The 19,852-nt window shown below is 44.3% G+C and overlaps 1 protein-coding gene across 3 annotated transcripts in view; it reads right to left on the reverse strand.

The window, feature by feature from the left end:
• Window positions 1–1,936: 1,936 nt before the first annotated feature.
• LOC308145617 (cGMP-dependent protein kinase 1-like) overlaps window positions 1,937–19,852 on the reverse strand; it is a gene marked incomplete at its 5' end in the record, with an annotated part of 21,106 nt that continues 3,190 nt past the window's right edge. Inside the window, 17 exons of one of the 3 annotated variants that reach the window (XM_080517086.1) lie at window positions 1,937–3,610; window positions 4,612–4,678; window positions 4,766–4,828; window positions 4,906–5,028; window positions 5,110–5,273; window positions 5,375–5,516; window positions 5,609–5,698; window positions 5,907–6,046; window positions 6,967–7,063; window positions 10,054–10,128; window positions 10,391–10,456; window positions 11,030–11,124; window positions 11,196–11,273; window positions 11,356–11,419; window positions 11,959–12,064; window positions 13,279–13,392; window positions 17,105–17,271. In XM_080517086.1, the coding sequence (XP_080373212.1) occupies window positions 3,512–3,610; window positions 4,612–4,678; window positions 4,766–4,828; window positions 4,906–5,028; window positions 5,110–5,273; window positions 5,375–5,516; window positions 5,609–5,698; window positions 5,907–6,046; window positions 6,967–7,063; window positions 10,054–10,128; window positions 10,391–10,456; window positions 11,030–11,124; window positions 11,196–11,273; window positions 11,356–11,419; window positions 11,959–12,064; window positions 13,279–13,392; window positions 17,105–17,271 (1,750 nt within the window). In that variant the 3' untranslated portion in view covers window positions 1,937–3,511. Of the gene's footprint in view, window positions 3,611–4,611; window positions 4,679–4,765; window positions 4,829–4,905; window positions 5,029–5,109; window positions 5,274–5,374; window positions 5,517–5,608; window positions 5,699–5,906; window positions 6,065–6,966; window positions 7,064–7,166; window positions 7,779–10,053; window positions 10,129–10,390; window positions 10,457–11,029; window positions 11,125–11,195; window positions 11,274–11,355; window positions 11,420–11,958; window positions 12,065–13,278; window positions 13,393–17,104; window positions 17,272–19,852 lie in introns of those variants that run through there. The other 2 variants (XM_080517087.1, XM_080517088.1) reach the window with 2 other exon arrangements.

Genomic DNA, 19,852 nt, shown 5'->3' on the forward strand with positions numbered 1-19,852 from the left:
CGAGGAGGAGGAGGAGGGCACGACGGGGGATGAGAGACACGCTCTCTCTTGCACTCTCTCTCTCTCTCTCTCCCTCTCTCTCTCTCACAGAGCGTGAGGTTTTTCCCGCATCAGAAAAGGAGGGGCTTTACGCTGACATCATCCTGTGTGTGTGTGTTTCATTCATAAAAAAACAGGAGGGGGAAGCAGAGCAGCTACGTGCTTCTACTCACACACCCAGAGGAAACTGTGACATCCAAACACCTTCATCACATCGTCCTCATCACCTCAGACCACAGTCATCCTCACACCACTAAGCCTCGCCTCCCCGGGGGCCTTCAGACTGTGACGGTCAGCTCTCACCGGGGGCTCCGCAGGGGGTCTGCTGACAGGCTCAGCGGGTCGTTATCGGCCACATGAGGCTCACCTGTTCAAAGGCTCAGTCAGGCCTGTTGAGGTCACTTCCTGTGTGAACAGGAAGGACTGCAGTGCATAATGGGTCTCATACACAGTAGTCGTCGCATCACCATGTGTGTGTTGTGCATGCGTTACTGCAAATATATATATGCATCTGCAGCCTCACCCGGACAATTGTGTCAATAAACACACACAGTACATACTGTGCATTTACATTCAGAGCTGTCATTCATAACTGTAGGAGGAACATCGTGTGTTTTTTTTCTCTCTCTCTAAATGATTTGACGTTGATGTGAAAAAATGATTATCTGAATGCTTGGAAGATTTTTTTGAACGCAATTTTTCTTGTGTCAAGTTTAAATTTTCTGCATGTTAAAATGATGATTTTTGTGTCGGTAGTGATGACAGAGAATGTAACCATTTTAAATGTGAATATATCAAATGAGTACTGTTTTTATTTTTAATAAAAAATTAAAAAAAAAATTATGTCCCTTTAGGGGCTCCGTAGAAATGTCTGTGTTTTTTTTTTTTTTTTTACACACGGGTAAACGTGGTCTTAATTGGCTTAATAGAAGGCTGGCGTTCAGAGGAGGGAGTGGAGGCAGAGACGGAGGAACAGCAGAGGGAGGGTGGCCAGCCAAACAGACAGAAAGACACAGAAAACACGGGTGGACATGGGAAAACACCACAAACAAGAGGGAAGAGGGAGACTGCCAATACCAGACAGCTACAGATGGTATGTACATCATGTCCATCCTAATGAGTGTGATTGAGTGAGTTGTTTGGGTGAGGAAGGGGATCCTCATATTTTCCAAAGTGACAAAGGAAAGTAAAAATAAGATCAATATAAAAGCAGGGAAAACAATGGCTTGGAAAAAAATAACCCTTTCAATAATGGCTACAATAGCTAAAAATTGTATTAAATATATCTAAATTGAACCTGTGACACTTAACCATTGCAACTTTAATTTTTGTAAGTTTTTTTTTCATGTCAGAATATTGACATGTTTTGTGGCTTCTTTTATTTGGTGGAGAATTATGGAAGCGGCTCGTTTCTTCCTTAAAGTTGCAGACCTCAGGCATATTCTTGAAAACCACGATTCGAAAACTGTGGTATGACTGGTGGTACACCTGCTCCCTCTAGTGGTACTGATATATATATATTTTTTTCAATACTTATCATCTGAAAATATATAAAATCATCCAAATAGCACAAAGCTTAGGATAGAAAAATATACAATATATGACCTTTATGTTTAAAATAATGTACATAATAATTCCATATCTAATAGGGTAAGTCTCCATGACATGTGTTCTGTTATATTATATATGCTAACTTTATTGCTTGCAGTTCAACACATAGTAGTGAAATAACATCAGAATAATTGTTTTGTTTGTTTATATTTTTCAGAATTATATAGAAAATACTTAATATAAGCCAACTGGACAAAACATACAGAGCGTGCTTTGCAGACAGCCTCACCACAGGAGTGGGCGGGGCCTCGTTATTGACATTGTGACAGAGAAGTTGGAGACAAACACTTGTTTACTTGTTTTATTTTGGAGCTGCTTTGGTGAAACGGTTTCACTTTCTAACAGTCGTGAGCATAAAGCTTTGTGAACGCAGAGCTACAACTACTGAAATCATCAAGGACTATCGACCCAAATCTATTCAAATACGATATACAACCACAAAAAATAATCACCACGACTACAATCACAGAGATTTCTCCCTCTGGTCCGAACGTGTCAATAAAGTGTGTACGACTGTTCTCATGCACACGATCACAACTCGTTGTACAAAAAAAGTCAGATACAAAAGCTTCAGAGCCCAAAGAGACTGCGGTCAAAAAAAAGGCCACGATATACATCAGAGAAACACATTTAGACATCAGGTACTGCACACAACGTCAACGTTTCCACCCTTCCCGGTGGAGTCGCTGTGAACATGCAGAGGAAGTTCCCAGAATGCACGTCTGCCTCCAGCTTTCTGCTGTGTGCGGAAAAATCATTCAGGTCACAACTGATAAAGGTCATTTGAGTATTTCAGAGCTTTCAGGTTGACTGTCGTCGGCTCTCATCAACACCACACGTGAGGATAATCGACTAGCTGTGAGTGTATCAGACCTCTTTAATTTGTTATGTTCTAGAGAACATTTTGATTCCTGTTCAGTTATTGATTTGTTGCCAGGACGACAGTGCGACCCTACTTTTTTGCTTTTTCAACTTTAAAACAACTGTTTCCTGTTGTTGTCTCTGGGTAGAAGCTCCTACTGTAGTATCCGATGTTCCTGATGAAAGCAGACACGAGACATTCAGCTGACCTGATTCACTTTGTTGTTGTGATGCTTGATTCGCACTGCTTTAAAAAAAAAAAAAGACTATTTGGTCTCCAACAAACATCAATGAAACTCATTGAACTATTTAACGCCGCTTCAGGGAAATATTCACTTTTTTTTTTTATATAAAAGTTGTGGAACAAGTGAAGGACTGATTCAAAGATTCTCCATCTTGCTGCTTCAAGCAAAAAGCTACAGATGCACTTTTAGCAAACAATCATTTGAATGCAAAAAAACCCCCAAAAACCAAACAAAGAAATTACAAGTCTTGGAAATAACTACAAGCACGTGTTCTCATGCCGCCGCTCCCAAGTTTACAACTCAAAGAGTGAGAGAAAAAGGAAAGATTCGAGATAGAAATGTTCGCGTCGCCTCTTTCATCCACACGGGGTGAAAACGGCTACGACGCCCGACACCGCCACGCTTCTGCCTCTTGCATCCAAAGTTCCAGAGAATGAGAAGGGAAGCGAAGGCAACACGGTGATGTCGGGTTCAGACTATCGAGCCGGTTTATCCTTCGGGGTTAAAACGCCGCAGGTGGAGCCTTGTGGAGAGCACTTGGTGAAGACTTCGCCCAGCGACCTTGGGACGCGCCGGCTTCAGCCTCAGGTAGTTTCAGTGACGATATCAGACACCCGGTGTCGGGTTGAAGCCACTGATGGAGGTCAAAGGCTACAGGATGTGGCATTGTCGTGGTCGGGTGCTTCGTTGTCGTCGTTCAGTCCGAGAGGAACGTCTTCACCTCTGCCGCCGTCGTCGTGTCGGGCCCTGCGAGCTTAAAAGTCATAGTCCCATCCCGAGTTGTCGTCCGGTGGCGGTTCGTCCGAGTCTTCAGGGAAACTGTCGAAGTTACTGGTGTCGGTTGGAGAGGAGACCTGAACAGGGCGACACGGAGGCAGAAGTCTTTGGGAGGCGAGTTCAACCGTCTCCTACCGTCTTAAGATCGATTCGGAGCCATTGAACCAAATACGTTTGCTGGTTTTGACAAAATTGATCGGAAGGAAAAATCTTAGCGTCCAACCAAAAGTCTTAATATAATTCGTGAAGCCAAGAGGAACCCGAGGGAACCAAGGTGTGATCATTTCTGTGATTCTTCTGACCAACTCAACAGCAGCCTATCAATCAACATCACATCACACGTTAATCAACTTGTAAGTGTATTTTTAATGGCAATAAAGGTTTTTAAAATCAGAATAGTCTCAAAGTAAAATTGTGTATATTTGTCTCGGTCATTGACGAGACATTTTTACAGCTTCACAAATATCTAATAAGAAGTTTATATGTTGGAAATTTGAAAGTGAATATCTTTGGGTCTGTTGTTGGTACATGAGGTAATTCCCGCAATATTATTTAATGCTTAGTGTACTAGGTTTACACAACAGAATGAATGACGCAGAATATTATTACTGACGTAATAGAAATTGATTTACTGTCATTTTTGTAAGTGGAATTTTCTTCCTGGACCTTGATATTTGCAGTAATTTCGATGAATTTTAACAGAATAAATTAGTTGCAAGTAAAAACCTTAATGTCTTTGCACAAACTATATTTTATACTGGAATTTCAGGGTTACACCTTCCATATTTACAGTAAAATATAGAATGAGTTAAATTTTTTTAACCATAAAATCAATGGTATCAATACATTTCTTTACTGTAAATGAAGAAATGGATGTACCAGAAGTTGACGGTAGTGTTCTGGCAACCACAGCTGCCGGTATTTTACCCAAAAAGACCTTCTTTTTTTTACAGTGTGTGGTGATAAAGCCTACAATATTGCGATATTTCCATGTTGTTGGGCTCTCAGAGCTTCGATTTGTTCAGTCAGACTTCACTGAGCTGGTATAGCTCGTACAACTGGTTGTCTCCGTACTCACGTTGGGGTTGATGGGCGGAGTCAACGTTCCTTTCTTCAGACCCTCCCAGTTGAAACCTTCAAACCACCTGAACACAAGCGACTTTATTTACTCTGGGAAACGGCAGCAGAACAAACAAAAACCGTCGTCAGAAGCTTGTCGATGTTCGGCTCACTTGTGCTTCTGGATGTCTTTGACTCCGTTCTTGAGGTTTCCCAGTCTCTCCGACGGATTGTCTCTGTGGGACGCCACGGTAACATGTTAACATTCAGCCTGCGGGTGAAGACTGGCATCCTGACAGACGGCGCCCCCTACCTGCAGAGCTTCTTGATGAGGCTGGCAGCGTTCTTGGTGATCTTCTTGGGGAACTCGATCATGTCGATGCCTCTCAGGATGACGTTGTAAGTCTTCATGGGATCTGGACCTGAGAACGGAGGACTGGGAGGCACACAGAGAACCGCTGAAGGACTGAATCTGGACTCTGCTGAGCTCCGCCCACCTTCCCGCGTTGGTCCTCACCTGCCCGTCAGCAGCTCGTACATCAGGATGCCCAGAGACCAGTAGTCCGCCGAGACATCGTGACCTTTGTTGAGGATGATCTCTGGAGCCACGTACTCGGGCGTCCCGCAGAACGTCCAGGTCTTCTTACAGCAACCGATCTTCTTCGCAAAACCAAAGTCCACCTGGAGGAGACAAAACGACAGGCCTGATATCGTCACCATCTCCGTCCTGATGGGTGGAGTTCAGGGTGAAAAGTGACGGGGGTTGGGGGGTGGGGGTGTACCAGCTTTGCGTATCCTCGGCTGTCCAGGATGAGGTTTTCAGGCTTCAGGTCTCTGTAGATGATGCCTTTGGCGTGTAGGTAGGCGAAGGCTTCCACCACACAGCCCGTGTAGAACCTTGTGGTCGAATCTTCAAACGAGCCCCTGAAAGCAGATCAGAGCGCTGAAGGTGGCTCTCAGACACCCGGCGTCTTTTCCAGTGTCTTTGTTTGCCCTGGCCCAGATTTAGTGAGTACCTGTCTCTGAGGAGTGTCCACAGCTCCCCTCCTAAACATGCCTCCAACAGCATGTAAAGATATTTACTGTCTTTAAACGTCCGATACAACCTGAATGGAAAATCAAAATGGAGTCATTAGTGCACCACAAAAATGAGAAGAACACCCCCCCCCCCCCCCCCCCCCCCCCGTCCAAAAACAAGTTCAGACTCTTCTGTCTTCTCAAACGTCCTCCAGACCTTCTGGTTTGAGACCGAGTTGCTCCCAAACCAGAGACAAGAGAGCTTCGTTTGATAAAGATGACGATGACGATGCCAACCTGACGATGAAGTCGCAGTGAGCATCGGTCATGATGTGCTTCTCGGAGCGGATGTGCTCCTGCTGCCTCGTATCCACAATGTGGCGTTTCTTCAGGATCTTCATGGCGAACGTTTTGGCCTCCTCGTTTTTTAGCTGCACCTGAAACGACACATCAAGCTGAATTTCACATATCGGAAGTGTTTCTCGCAGTTTGAAATGGTTAAAAATGTCAACATGAAGTGTCAGAGCTGGTTTGTTTTTTGTTTTTAATTAATTGTGGTTTGTAAGTTATAATGTTAAAACATAAAACAGTTCAAAACATAGTTTTTTTCATCTCCGGGTATTTTCCTTGATGTGATTGGTGGATTCCACTTGAAGTGTACGTGTGTGTATGTGTGTGTGTGTGTGTGTGTGTGTGTGTGTGTGTGTGTGTGTGTGTGTGTGTGTGTGTGTGGGGGGGGGGGGGGGGGGGGTCACATGACATCAGTCACTCTCTAAAAATACCCCACAGGACAGCCGGGACCCCCACAGCCGGGACTCCCGCCTATTTATGGGCAAACCCTCCACAGGGTTTCCCTTCTGACCTTCAATACACCCTGACCACGCCCACTTCCTGGTAAGACCTGTTTATTGAAGCCTTTAAATTATAAAAGTATTTGAAGCGGATTTGATCATGAAACTAAGTTTTCATAAACATTAAAATGCACAAAATAAAAAAGATGGTTCAAGAATCACAGGAAACATTTCACCGAGTGTCACATGAGGCTGGTTTCTAGTTGCAGCTCTGATATTTTACTAGTAACACACACACGCACACGCACACGCACACACACACACACACACACACACACACACACACACACACACACACACACACACACACACACACACACACACACACACACACACACACACACACACTGGCCTTAATCCATCTATATCTGGGTCAGAAAAAGTTCTGAAAATTATTTCAATCTGATTTCAAACCCATCTGAAGCTGCTGTATCAGAAGAGTTTTCAATTCTGATCTTCACGCTTCAGACGGCCTCTGAATCTGGTTCAGTGAAAGGTGATCGTACCAGCTCAACCCGTCCGAAGCCTCCGACTCCCAGCGTGTCGATGATGTTGAAGTCGGTCAGCTTCAGGCCGGAGAAGAAGGCGTTCTCCGCTTCGTATCTTTAAAAAACAACAACAACAACAAAAACCAGAGAAGAAGGTGTCATTCAGCGAATAAACATTTCAGAGTCCGAGGGTCAGCTGGAAACCGGTCCAGTCGTACCTGCAGCATTTCACCACGTGGAAAAAGGGGAACTTCTTGGAGGTTTGGATGGAGAAAGAGGTGATGGGGAAGGAGGAGGAGGAAGAGGAGGAGGGAGGAGCAGAGGGGATGCTGGTGAGACGCTCCCGCTGCCGCCTCACCGGGACGTTAAACAGCTCCCTCATGTCCAAACTTTACCCGATCACACCGGCCTGAAGGGTTTGGTCCAGGGACGAGTCGACAGGTTGGCTGAAGATAAACACTCCTTCAAAACATCCAAACTCCTCAGGAGAAGGTTCGGCAGAGCGTTCGTAAGAGAAGCGTCTGAAAGGAGGAGCTCCGTGCCGGGTTCACATGGTGCGGGCCGGCGAAGCGGTGCAGGATCGGGGGTCTCGGGGTGAACTGGTACTGGCGGTGAGGTGAGGCTGCCAGATCCTCCGGGTAATCCAGATCCTCCAGCTCTGTGTGCATGAAGGTCAGACGGGAAGAGACCAGGTCCTTCTGTTTACGCGCCGGAAGCGTCTGAATCTGACTTTCCGCACAGGAGGAGGAGGTCCGGAGGAGGGAAACCCGCGGGAGGTGAGTCCTGTTCTCCTCGGGAACTGCGCCGGTGCTCTGGCCGCATCCCGCGTGGTGAAATACCAACCCGGAGGTCAGCCCGGATGACGGCGGCTTGTATTTTTAGCAGGTGGGAACATTGCTGGGAGGTTGAGCCCATAAACGCAGCGCGGTTATTTAACGGGGAGTCGAGGGGCTGAAGGACACTCTGTCCTGACCTGGAAGCCACCAGACACCACCAGGGCGGCTCCCACGGTCCCGCCACTGACCGCTTAACATTTACAGCGTTCCTGTCGCCTTCACACCGTCTCCACTTCAGCTTCGGACTTAAATCAGTTTGAACGTGTTTGTAAAATGCGCCTGAAGATGTGTCATTCTGAAAACGGGTCTGAAACTGATCTGAAGCAGGTGTGAAAACAGATGTGGAAAATAAAGGTGTGGAACAGATTTTAAACCAGATGTTGAAGCAGGTGTGATAACAGTTGTGGAACAGATCTGACAACAAATGTGAAACCAATTTAAACATGAATATGAGAGCAATTCGAAATTAGTTGAAAGTTTTATTATTGTTTTTTTTTGTCTGATTGTTTTTCTTTGCTTTTGTTTATTTCTTTATTTATTCTCTATTTTATTGTAATTTAAATTATTATTACTATTATTTCATTTGTTTATTTTTCCACTAACTTGTCTTGGTCACCCTACATGTATCCATGTATGTATATAAGGGTTTGTATGTATATATGGAGGTACATAGTATGTATAAATGAAAAAAATTTGAATCTAATATTACAAAAAAAAAAGTTGAGAGGAAAAAACAAGTGTGACTCTACTTTTCAACTTATTTCAAACTGACTGCAAGTGTGTGAAAAGTTTTATTTAATTTCTCACAATATAATGTTCATAATGTTTATGATTAATGACTGACTTTTTTTAAGTAGCAATTCTGTCAACATAATTTACTTTGGATGAGATTTATTTTTTTTTATTCAGCTTGTAAGAATTATAAACTGTTCACATGTAATCCTGAATCTACATCTGAGTCCGAAAACATGACACTTTTCAGATTAAAAGTGAGGATATGCATCCAGAATGCAGCAGCTCGCATGTAAAGTGAATCGCTCACATGTAAAGTGAATTTAATGTTGGAAAACGTCATTTTATCTCTACTTGTACATGTTTGAAGAACACGTGAGTAAAACAAACAGAAGTGATGCAAAACAGTCCGGGTGTGAATAGAATTACTGCGACGTCTTCAAATGTTTCATATCGAAACTGCAATTTTCAAACTGGTTCAAAACAAGCTTCAGTCTGATTCAGTATTAAACTAGTTTCAAATTGGCTTTACACTGACATCAAACCGATTTAAAATTTCTTTTAAACGGACATTAAATTAGTTTCAAACGGTTTTCACATTGATATCAAACAGGTTTAAAACTAGTTTTAGACTGACATTAAACTAGTTTCAGACTGGCTTTACACTGATATCAAAGTGACATCAAAGTGATTTAGAACTTTGATTTAACTTTGATTTAAAACTGACATTAAATTAGTTTCAAATGGTTTTCACACCGATATCAATCTGGTTCAAACCAATATTAAACTGGATTGAAACTGGCTCTTTATTGATATAAAACTGTATCAAACTGGTTTCAAAATTATATTAAACTGGTTTGACACTGACATTGAACTTGTTTCCACTCCTCCTCCTCTCTCCCCTCCTCCTCTCTCCCCTCCTCCTCGCCCTCCCTCCTTCTCCTCTGCCTCCTTTCCTGGAAGCTGAGCTCTTCTGGTGTTTCAGTCTAAAATTAGTGTGCGATGGTGAGCAGGGGATTAACTGCTCGATTCCTGCAGCACAACAACACTTTGACCCTGAAGTAACATGAAGGGCATGATGGGAAATATTACCCTTCAGATATCGAACACTTCTTCTGATATCCTGATACTCTGTGTGAGTTGTGCTGAATGTGTTCAATCCACAAGGAGTGTGGATTGAAGTGTTGCACTATAATAATGGTATAATAATAAAGTAAACATGACTCGCACTAAAAATAATAAACATTTTAACACGATGTGACAAAATGGATTATTATATTTTTTTGCTTTATTTTCAGGATATTTGCATGAACACAGTTTAATTTAAAAGAGCGAAACATGAGAAGATCAACATAAACATGTTTACTGTTTACTGTGTCGCCATGGCTGTGAGTGACAGCTCAACACCTGGTGTGTCATATGACACACACACAGTGGGCCAGTTACTTGATAGTGTGTGTGTGTGTGTGTGTGTGTGTGTGTGTGTGTGTGTGTGTGTGTGTGTGTGTGTGTGTGTGTGTGTGTGTGTGTGACTCACTTGGCTTTCAGCTCTGCGTCCTCATAGCCTTTATTTGAGACGTCGTCGAGTCCACCAATCAGATGCTTGAATGAGCTGAGAGGAAGTAGGAAGTAGCCAATCAGAACACTGCTTTAAAAAAAACTACAGTTTTTCTTTCTCTGTGGTGTGTGTGTGTGTGTGTGTGTGTGTGTGTGTGTGTGTGTGTGTGTGTGTGTGTGTGTGTGTGTGTGTGTGTGTGTGTGTGTGTGTGTGTGTGTGTGTGTGTGTGTGTGTGTGTGTGTGTGGTCTAGAACCAGCAGAGGGCAGCAGCAGCTTTAAATAAACACACTGAGCTGTCAGATTTGAATAGGCTTACTCTCTGTCGATGACCAGACAGGTGACCGTGCCAGCAGCAACCACGTTGGCTGTCCTCACATCCTCCCTGTGGACACACGGACACACACACACACACACGCTCAGGCTTCATCTTGGTCCTCAAGTGTGAGAAACACGGCCTAAACACTCCTCAGCGGCCAGAACATGGAATCGCACTTCAAACCCAACGACTGTGCATCACATGAACTCGGCTCTGAACACACGAGCTGGTTTTTCTGTCACAAGAGGCCCGTGCAAGGTCGTGTGCATCAGAGTTGTTAGCGCTTGCCATCACGTGTTTTTAGCATGTGCAGCCTCTCCACTCTGTTAGTCAGTGTGCATTTTTATCATCCTTTTCAAAAGGGAAAAAAAAAAATGTAAAAGGTGGCGGCAGCAGTGGTTCCAATGGTGGAGTGGATTCTCATGTGGAATGTGAAGGATGTTAACATTCGAGGGGAAAGAAAGATGTTCCGTTTTTATCATCGCCTGGCTGTGGAGAACAGAGGAGGACACGTGGTACCACCTGCTGGGTGAGGGTGGTACTGCAGAATGCTCAATCACTTCTGGATAACTGCCATCAGGACAGTGAACAGATTACAGATTGGAGAAACGTTGGCTTCATGAGGTCACGTGATCTTACCCCTGTAGCGCTCTCTCTCCAAACCAGTCCCCCCTGCCGAGCTCCCTCAGGTGTACTGTCTGGTGATTGGCCGAGTCGCCCTGGGTGACGTTGACCTGCGGGGATTGGAGGTAAGTGTGGATGATCAAGATGAGTCGGCAGGTCGAAGCATGAGAGGAAGACCGACCTGCCCCTTGCTGATGATGAAGAAGGTGTCTCCTCTGGCCCCCTGGCGGATGATGAAGTCGCCGTCCTCATAATGAGTCTGGACACAGAACAAAGTCTCTCACTACCACCACTGAAGACAAGTGAAGGACACACACACCTGAGGGCGAGGATGGACTCACCTCCTCCATCACATCCGCCAGCTTACTGAGCGTCTCCTCAGAGAGGCCCTGGAACGAGGGAACGCTGCGCACACACACACACACACACACACACACACACACACACACACACACACACACACACACACACACACACACACACACACACACACACACACACACACACACACACACACACACACACACACACACACACACACACACACACACACACACACACACACACACTTACATTATCAAGTTGTTTCTCCTTCAGTAAATATGTTTCTTAGAATTCTATTGAGGAACAAAGTTCAGTCACGTGCAAAGAAAAACACGAATCAACAAGATCTACAGTGACGAAACTCATCATATACCATCAACATATACTAGTCCAAAAACAAAGTTTTGATGTCGTTTAAAGCCACTTCAAAAACCAGTCCGATAGCAGCCTAGAAGCATTACCCAGCCAGCTCAAAACCCAGTCGGAACCGGGTCCAAACTGGTCCACGATCAGGGCAGGGGGTGTGTTCAGGCCTCGGCAGTGTGGCATTCACTGACAGTGGGTAAAAAAAATACAGGCGTGTTGCGCACGTCTGAGACGAGGCTCAGTGGTCTTGTCACCTCTTCAGGAAGTCCATGTACTCGGCGTGTTTGATGAGTCCGGTTCTCATCATGATGGTCTGGAAGCACTGACGGTCGATGGCCCACAGCTTCACCTGGACGAGAGCTACACACACGCGCGCGCACACACACACACACACACACACACACACACACACACACACACACACACACACACACACACACACACACACACACACACACACACACACACACACACACACACACACACACACACACACACACACACACACACACAATAAGCTTAAAGTAAGTAAGTGCCAATGCTCACACTGAGACGGTTGCTACGGTTACAAGACATCCACCTGAAGTTGCAGTTACCGTGGAGACACCCAGAGTCCTAAATTCCTTCACAGTGATGAGCCCAGATATAGAGAACAGTAATATACATTATTACAAAGTACTAACCAGTATTACTCTCAGTAATTACTCAACAGTATCGCACAGCCTTTCACAGTACCGGACAATACGATAGATACTACACAGTATTATACACAACTGCATTGTACTAAGAATTACAACACCATTCTTATAGTAGAACACAATACATCTAGTATTAGATTATAACAAAGGTACACATTATTATACAATTCTAAACAATATTACAGAATATTATTCAATAATATGCAGTAAAACACAATACTACACAATAACTCCCAGATCTAGATGGTACCACAGAGTACTGAACACCGTACTACACCGTACTACACATTACCTAAACTGGTTGGTGTTTTCGTTTTGTATCATTGTTGTTGTCACCAATCTAAAGTGTTTAGTGTTCTTATGTTGTCGTCGTTGTTGTTGTTGTGGTGCTACTCTAACCGGAGCGTCCCATATTGTAATTTTGTTGTTGATGTTATTGTTGTGATGTCACCAGCTTGAGGGCGCCGTTTGTTGCTTGTTGTGTTGCTGGCAAACAGATCAATAAGTAACATGTCATTAGCGCATTGCAGCTGTGTGGATGACTCCGACCGCTCCAGCTGCAGCCCCTCGTTACCGTGGCGATAACGAGAAAACGGAAACTCATCCTCTCCAGCTAAAAGGAAGATGATTGGCTGGAGCGGAGGCTGCTGCCTGGCAACGCTGCTGTACCAGGAAGTCCAAACAAAAAGTGTGTGTGTGTGTGTGTGTGTGTGTGTGTGTGTGTGTGTGTGTGTGTGTGTGTGTGTGTGTGTGTGTGTGTGTGTGTGTGTGTGTGTGTGTGTGTGTGTGTGTGTGTGTGTGTGTGTGTGTGTGTGTGTGTGTGTGTGTGTGTGTGTGTGTGTGTGTGCGCGTGCGTGTGTGTGTGTGTGTACTCACTCATGACTGTAGCTGTGCGTGTACAGTTGTAGAGGATTGCAAGCTCTCCAAACACTCTTCCTGGTCCCATGGTGCACAGCTTCATCCCTTCTTTCGTCACCTCCACCTTCCCCTCTACCGCACACACGCACGCACACACACACACACACACACACACAAGTTGGTTGCAGTTTCATGAGTTTCAGCGTGTGCGTTTGGCCTTTAGACGTTGACATTTGAAAGTGTCGTCAATGAAGACAGATTCAAACGGCAGGACGGACAAAATGTCACGCGGATCACAAAACACACCTCCACAACACGCAGAGATCAATCACCGCTGTCACAGATCAACCTATTGTACAAACCGATCACAATAACAACACCCACAGGGGCAGTCAATCAGTTTGACACGTTTTAATTTTGCAGCTGAAGAAAGTTCAGCCAGGAGGAAATCAATTATGATCAGGTTGAGTTTGGGGTTCAGTCGGTGGCAGATCTTTTTGCGGTGGCGCAAAACACAACAACTCCTGGCTTCAGAGAGCAGCAGCAGTAGGTTTAGCTGAGCAGCAGGTTTAGCAAAGCATTAGCAGCGTATTGAAGTACGTTTCAAAGATGCTTTCAAGTTTTTTCCCGGAGGAAGTTTGTTTATGTGTTCCTTTTCAATCTTAAAGTTTACAACTCCAAACATTATGAGGTTGCGTTTCTGACGTTTTCATATCGGAATGACTGAACATATGAAAATAAAGTCACTTATTTAAAAATACCTCTATATGCGGATCCATTTAACTGAAACTAAAACTGTCAATTTATATTGCAATACTTAGCTGTGAAGCAGCTCAGCTGAACATTGCAGCTTCTTGACATTTTCTACACTATTAACTAGAACGTAAATCAACCCTTTCCGCCGTGAATTCAGCCTCACGCTGCCGACTCGCTGTGTGTGTGACGGCGCCACCTGCGGGTCACACATGGACCGAATACAAAGGAGGCATTATGTTTCAGGATTTAGAGCAGTTTGTTTCTACTGATGTTTACAGTCACATAGAAACAACCAGGGATATCATTATCATCATCACACACACACACACACACACACACACACACACACACACACACACACACACACACACACACACACACACACACACACACACACACACACACACACACACACACACACACCAGATGGTGGGGATCATTATGCCGAATGGTGAGATAAACACAAACAGGATCTGCTGTTGTGATTGCAGATTGGAATGATCATTAACTTCATCACTCACACACACACACACACACACACACACACACACACACACACACACACACACACACACACACACACACACACACACACACACACACACACACACACACACACACACACACACACACACACACACACACACACACACACACACACACACACACACACACTGGCTGAGAGCAGAACCAGAAGAAATACAGAAAAGAGCGATATGTGGTTTTACTCTGAACTCGCAGGAGGAGGAGGCTCAGGGACCTTTTACATTCAGATAGTCCAGGACACGGGCTCGGCTCACTTGGGAGCTGAGAATCCCCCCCCCCCCCCCCATCACCCCCCCACCCCACCCCACCCCACCCCCACGCCCCGGCGAGGTCACATTCCCCTGTTTGGTCCGGACCAGAGTGGGAAAAAAAACATTTAGTTTGGGCGAAGCAAGGACGGCCACCAACTCTGAACCGAATCTAACAAGTGATCTTTCCCTTGAAATGCTCGGCCTCGGTTCGTTTGTTAACCATGTTTCTGGCAGGCGGGGTGAGAGTGAGAGGATGCGACGTCGTGAGAAAGGCACTCATTGGTATCGGATCTGAAGACTATATATCGTGGTTGTTTGTGGCCACCCAATAGCTAATAGGCTCAGCCACCACAGCGGGACTTCCGCTTTCGGTCCAGACCAATCGATGAGCCGTGTTTCTTCTTTACTTCCTTCTTTACTTTACTTCCCAAACTGTGAACACTTTTAACCGTCTGCTTTAATACACAGTACGTAATGTTTGTAAATGTATTTTTTAAATGTATTTTCTATTTTATGTTTCCTGTATCTTGTGTCACCTGCCGAGGGACAACAGATGGAAATTAGCATTTTTGCTGCAATCTGGCATATTTACACTGTTTTACAGATGTTCATTAATATGCACTGTCCCTACCAAATAAACTAATAAATAAATAAATAAATAAATAAAACCAGCAGCCGTCATAATTGCGTAACGTTTTGCTGGGGGTTTGATCCGGTCTCAAAAGTGAACGCGAACGCCACCCAAACCAAAAAACAAAGAGAACATTTCAAATGTTAGTGAGATTTGTTTTTACATGAAATCATATTGTTTTTCCTTTCACTGTTTTTTAAGTTTTTTAAGGGTTGAAAGTTTGAACGATTTTTTTGATCTTAACTGCCTATTTTTTTCTTCTTGATTCTCTTGATTCTCAATCTTCTTGATTCTCTTCTTTCATTTTAACAATCTGCATCTTTTTATAAACCACAGCTCTTCGATCTGTTGTTATTTCCTCCATTCTTTACTTTGCCCTCTCATTCCTTCTCTTGCACACGTCATCTTTCTTTCTCTCCGATATTCAGATGTTTCTGTCTATTTATTCCAATGTCTCTCCTCCTTTTCCTCCTCCTACACCTTTTCATCCTTCTCTTCCTCGTCCCCATCCTCTACCCTCCCCCCCTCTGGTTTTTTGGTCTTTTTAAAAAAAATAAAAATCCTGTAAAATTTCCCAAAAATTCACAAACTGTGAAATCACCGAAACCCGTTACCATGACAACCACATCCACCAGAGAGAGGTGTGTGTTTGTGTGTGTGTGTGTTTTATCCATAATGAGAAGAGCTGGTGCATCTGTTTCTTTGGCCAATCAGAGAATTAATGAGCCACACACACACACACACACACACACACACACACAGAGAGAGAGACACACACACACAGATAGATAGAAATGTTCTTTTTAGAAATTACTGCCTGTCATATGTAAACGTATTCTCTGAAGTTTTTATTTCTCAGTAAATTTCTAATTTCCAAACACTTTTCATCTATTCCCCTTCACTTTGGTCCTCACTGATCCCTGGACACTCACTCTCTCTCTCTCTGTCACACTTAAGTCAAGTTGCCAACATTTCAAAGCAGCAGGTGGTTGCACCCGTTTGTTAAAGGTGTCCAGCCTGAGCGCCGCTGCCCTTTTATCTACAAACGCTCACAGACGCCCGCCCCGCGTGCGTGTCCTCCTCATTAGCAGAGCGCCTGTGTGGGCAGCCGGAAGCTTTAAAGTTACACTGTTAGACACAAGACAGCAGACGTGATGCAACAAGTACAGAAACTAAGAAAACATTTGAATTTAGCCTTAAGATAATGAGTGTTACTCTGTGTCAGCTTCACACTTTGCAACTGCAGCGTTTCCTGTCGATTCCCCGCGGGCTGAAGACTTTTGCGGAGTGACAGTTTTTTGTTTTTTTTTCTCCTGCCAAAGTAGACAGAGGTGCAGTGCAATCCAGAGAAATAATGGTTTTCTTACCAGGCTAACACACATACACCATTGTTCAAGATGCTATTAGCCTGTTAGCACGTGATCGTGTGGCTGACCCCTGCATCCCTGTGTGGGCGTGCATATTGACTGAAGAAGTTTGAAGATGTTCAGCAGTATTCAGTGGGAGGATCAGGCTGCTTATATAACACAACAAACCTCACACATACATATATACACACGCGCACTGTTACCACGGCGACGTATTGTAATTTTCTCTTTTAAATGCGACTGTGAAGCTGTTTAATATATCTCTGCTTCAGAACCACTCCGCGGCGCCTCACCTTCCATCACGAACACCAGCGAGCCCACGTCGCCCTCCCGGATGATGCAGGCGTCTTTCCCGTAATCCACCGGGTACATGCAGTCCACGATCTCCTGGATCTGGGACAGCTCCAGGTTCTTCATGAAGTCGTTGTCCAGGATGGCATCCTTTATCAGCTCCTTCGACCTGCCAAGAGGAGGCACGGCGGCTCAGAGGGATGCGCATTGTCCTTGCAAAACAACTTTGACCGGGAACTAAGGGAGTTAGCGTCAACGGCTAGCGTCCGCTACTCGCCTGGAGAGGAGGACAAAGTCTGACTGTGTCTCCGTATCACGGAATTAAGTCACATGTATTTGTACAGAGGATAAAATAAAAAATGTGAAGAGTTCTGGCTTCACGAAAAGACCACGTTGTGATTGTTGCCAACCAGGGGTGTCAAACATGCGGCCCGGGGGCCAGAACCGGCCCGCCAGAGGATCTAATCCGGCCCGCCATGTGATTTTTTTTTTTTTTTTAAGTATAAATATGAAAACTGACAGAGGCTGATCTAAAAACACTAGATTGGGAAAAAAATGACATTCAAAACCGCCCTTGGTCAGAATTTGACCCCCGACATTAATGCAATCTGTGGAGGTCACATGACGCAAACAACCTTTCACAATAAACAATGAGTCCAATTTATGTGAAGTGATACTTTAGAAACGTAAACTCAAAAAAATTTCCAGATGATGACAAATTGTTTTAATTGATGAAATGTTTCGAAACACTGCCTTGAGCATCGTCAGCTGGATGGGCAGCGTCACCACCGCCTGAATGGCGAACCCAGAGAAAACGAGCAGGAGCTTCTTCCCGACAGGCGAATTGTCGGGTCTATTTTTTTTCTAATGAGAAAAAAAATAGACCCGACAATTCGCCTTGCACGTACTGTTCATTTGCACTTATTGACACTGGTCTACCTATATTTATCTATTCATCTAGTCCTCCTTTTATCGGTTTAATGGCGAGCATGTGCAGCTGTTTAATGAGTGGCCTCGGCCCTCCGGTGCTGGTTGTGTGCGAGACGCTCGGGGTGTGTGGCGGCGATTGTTATCTACAGACTCGCAGATAAAAACTGAGCGCTTCCGACCTCGGGTGAACCAGAGAAACCCGACGAGCATCTGAGAGCGAACGCATGCGGATAAACGGATAAACGGAGGGAGTCTGTTTATTTGCGAGCTTCGGCGGCAAAGAAAAGGACGGAGAAGAACTCTCCTCGCGCCATCTTGCCGCTCCTTTCCACAGATTTGTGTTTGATTTGGGGGCTTTATGGAGGGAGTTAACACATTTTTACTTGAGTCAATTCTACCTAGATAAATATGAGCAGCACCGACAGCTACAACCGGAGAAGGGCCGGAATGTGGTCAAAAATTACAAATTAGGCAAAATGAAATCATTGAGAAATTATTTAAAACCCGGTTTTTAAATAAGACGGTGGCTATGGGAAAACTCTGTGTGTGTGTGTGTGTGTGTGTGTGTGCATGTGTGTACTATAAAATCATCTGAGAGGGTGATAGAACTTCATTTGATTGACCACTGGTGTGAATTTTCATTTAACTCGTATTTGCTGGACGCTGTTGCTCCAGGTTTGTTATAGTAATGTAATAATGTATGAAACCCATTAAAATAAAACTAAAGAAGACAACTGAAAAAAATTAATAATTCTACCTCATCTACATCCAGGAAATCATTGATATACCTGAAATGTTTGCCAGTTGTACTCTGCAGTGATCGGTTGATGTGGTGAAGGCGCAGGGCTCGAGCTACAGAAAGCTGGATTCAGTAAAAACGGCCTTGTTTTTGTAACAGTACACCGAAATCCCCGAGGGAACTGTATGCAAATTCAAAAATTAGGGAACTCCAAAGCTCATTTTAGCCAATAAAAGGCACTAAACTGTTCAAATAACAAAGCGAAATGTAGAAGCGCAGCTTCAATAGCCAAAGCGTTTCCCACAGAGGTCCATAAAATCCACTGTGATTTATGCAAACATGCAATGAGAGAGAATCGAGGACCCAGAGTTCACCCCTGAGGAACTCCTCACCTCATTTCGGTCGTTAATAGTGAGAAATACAACATCGAAAGACAATTTTCCAGAAGCTGATGGAGGATTTTACGTCTTTACGTCTGTTGAAGAAGCTGCTCTTCAGCTCACAGGCTGTCAGAAACTTACTCACGCAGCAGCACAGGGTGTTACTACTTCTTTTTCACAAACTCTCAAAGAAACTTTTCTCCATAAAAAAAAAAACCCTGGTGAGAGAGCTTCCTGACGGAACCGCATGTGCTTTTAACACAGACATTTTAATGGTGGATAGTGTGAACTGCTGTCGGTTTGACTGCGGCATCATGGGAGATGTAGAACGGAAGAGGAGTTTCTTCTGAAACGAGCGTCGTGATGACCATTTAACTTTACTGCAAGACGATAAAGGAGGAGGAGGAGGTTTAGAATTTAGAATCATTCAGAGCTCAAGCAAGCGTGCATAACTAATGATAAGAAAACTAAAATGTAAATGAAGACGATGAATTAATAAAACTAAACACGCAGACAAGGAAAACAAGATAATAAAAAGGAAATACAGGCAGCCGACTTTTACAGACACACGCCGAGGAGTGAGTCTGCTGTGCAAGTCGTTCCACGGGAGCAGTCAGAGAAACAGTTTTGATTCTCCGTGAGCTCAGACTGGGGAAACGGTAATGGTTAATGGATTTCACTTATATGGCGCCTTTTCGCCG

The sequence above is a fragment of the Blennius ocellaris genome (assembly GCF_963422515.1).
Source record: "Blennius ocellaris genome assembly, chromosome: 21".
Classification (NCBI taxonomy): Eukaryota; Metazoa; Chordata; class Actinopteri; order Blenniiformes; family Blenniidae; genus Blennius; species Blennius ocellaris.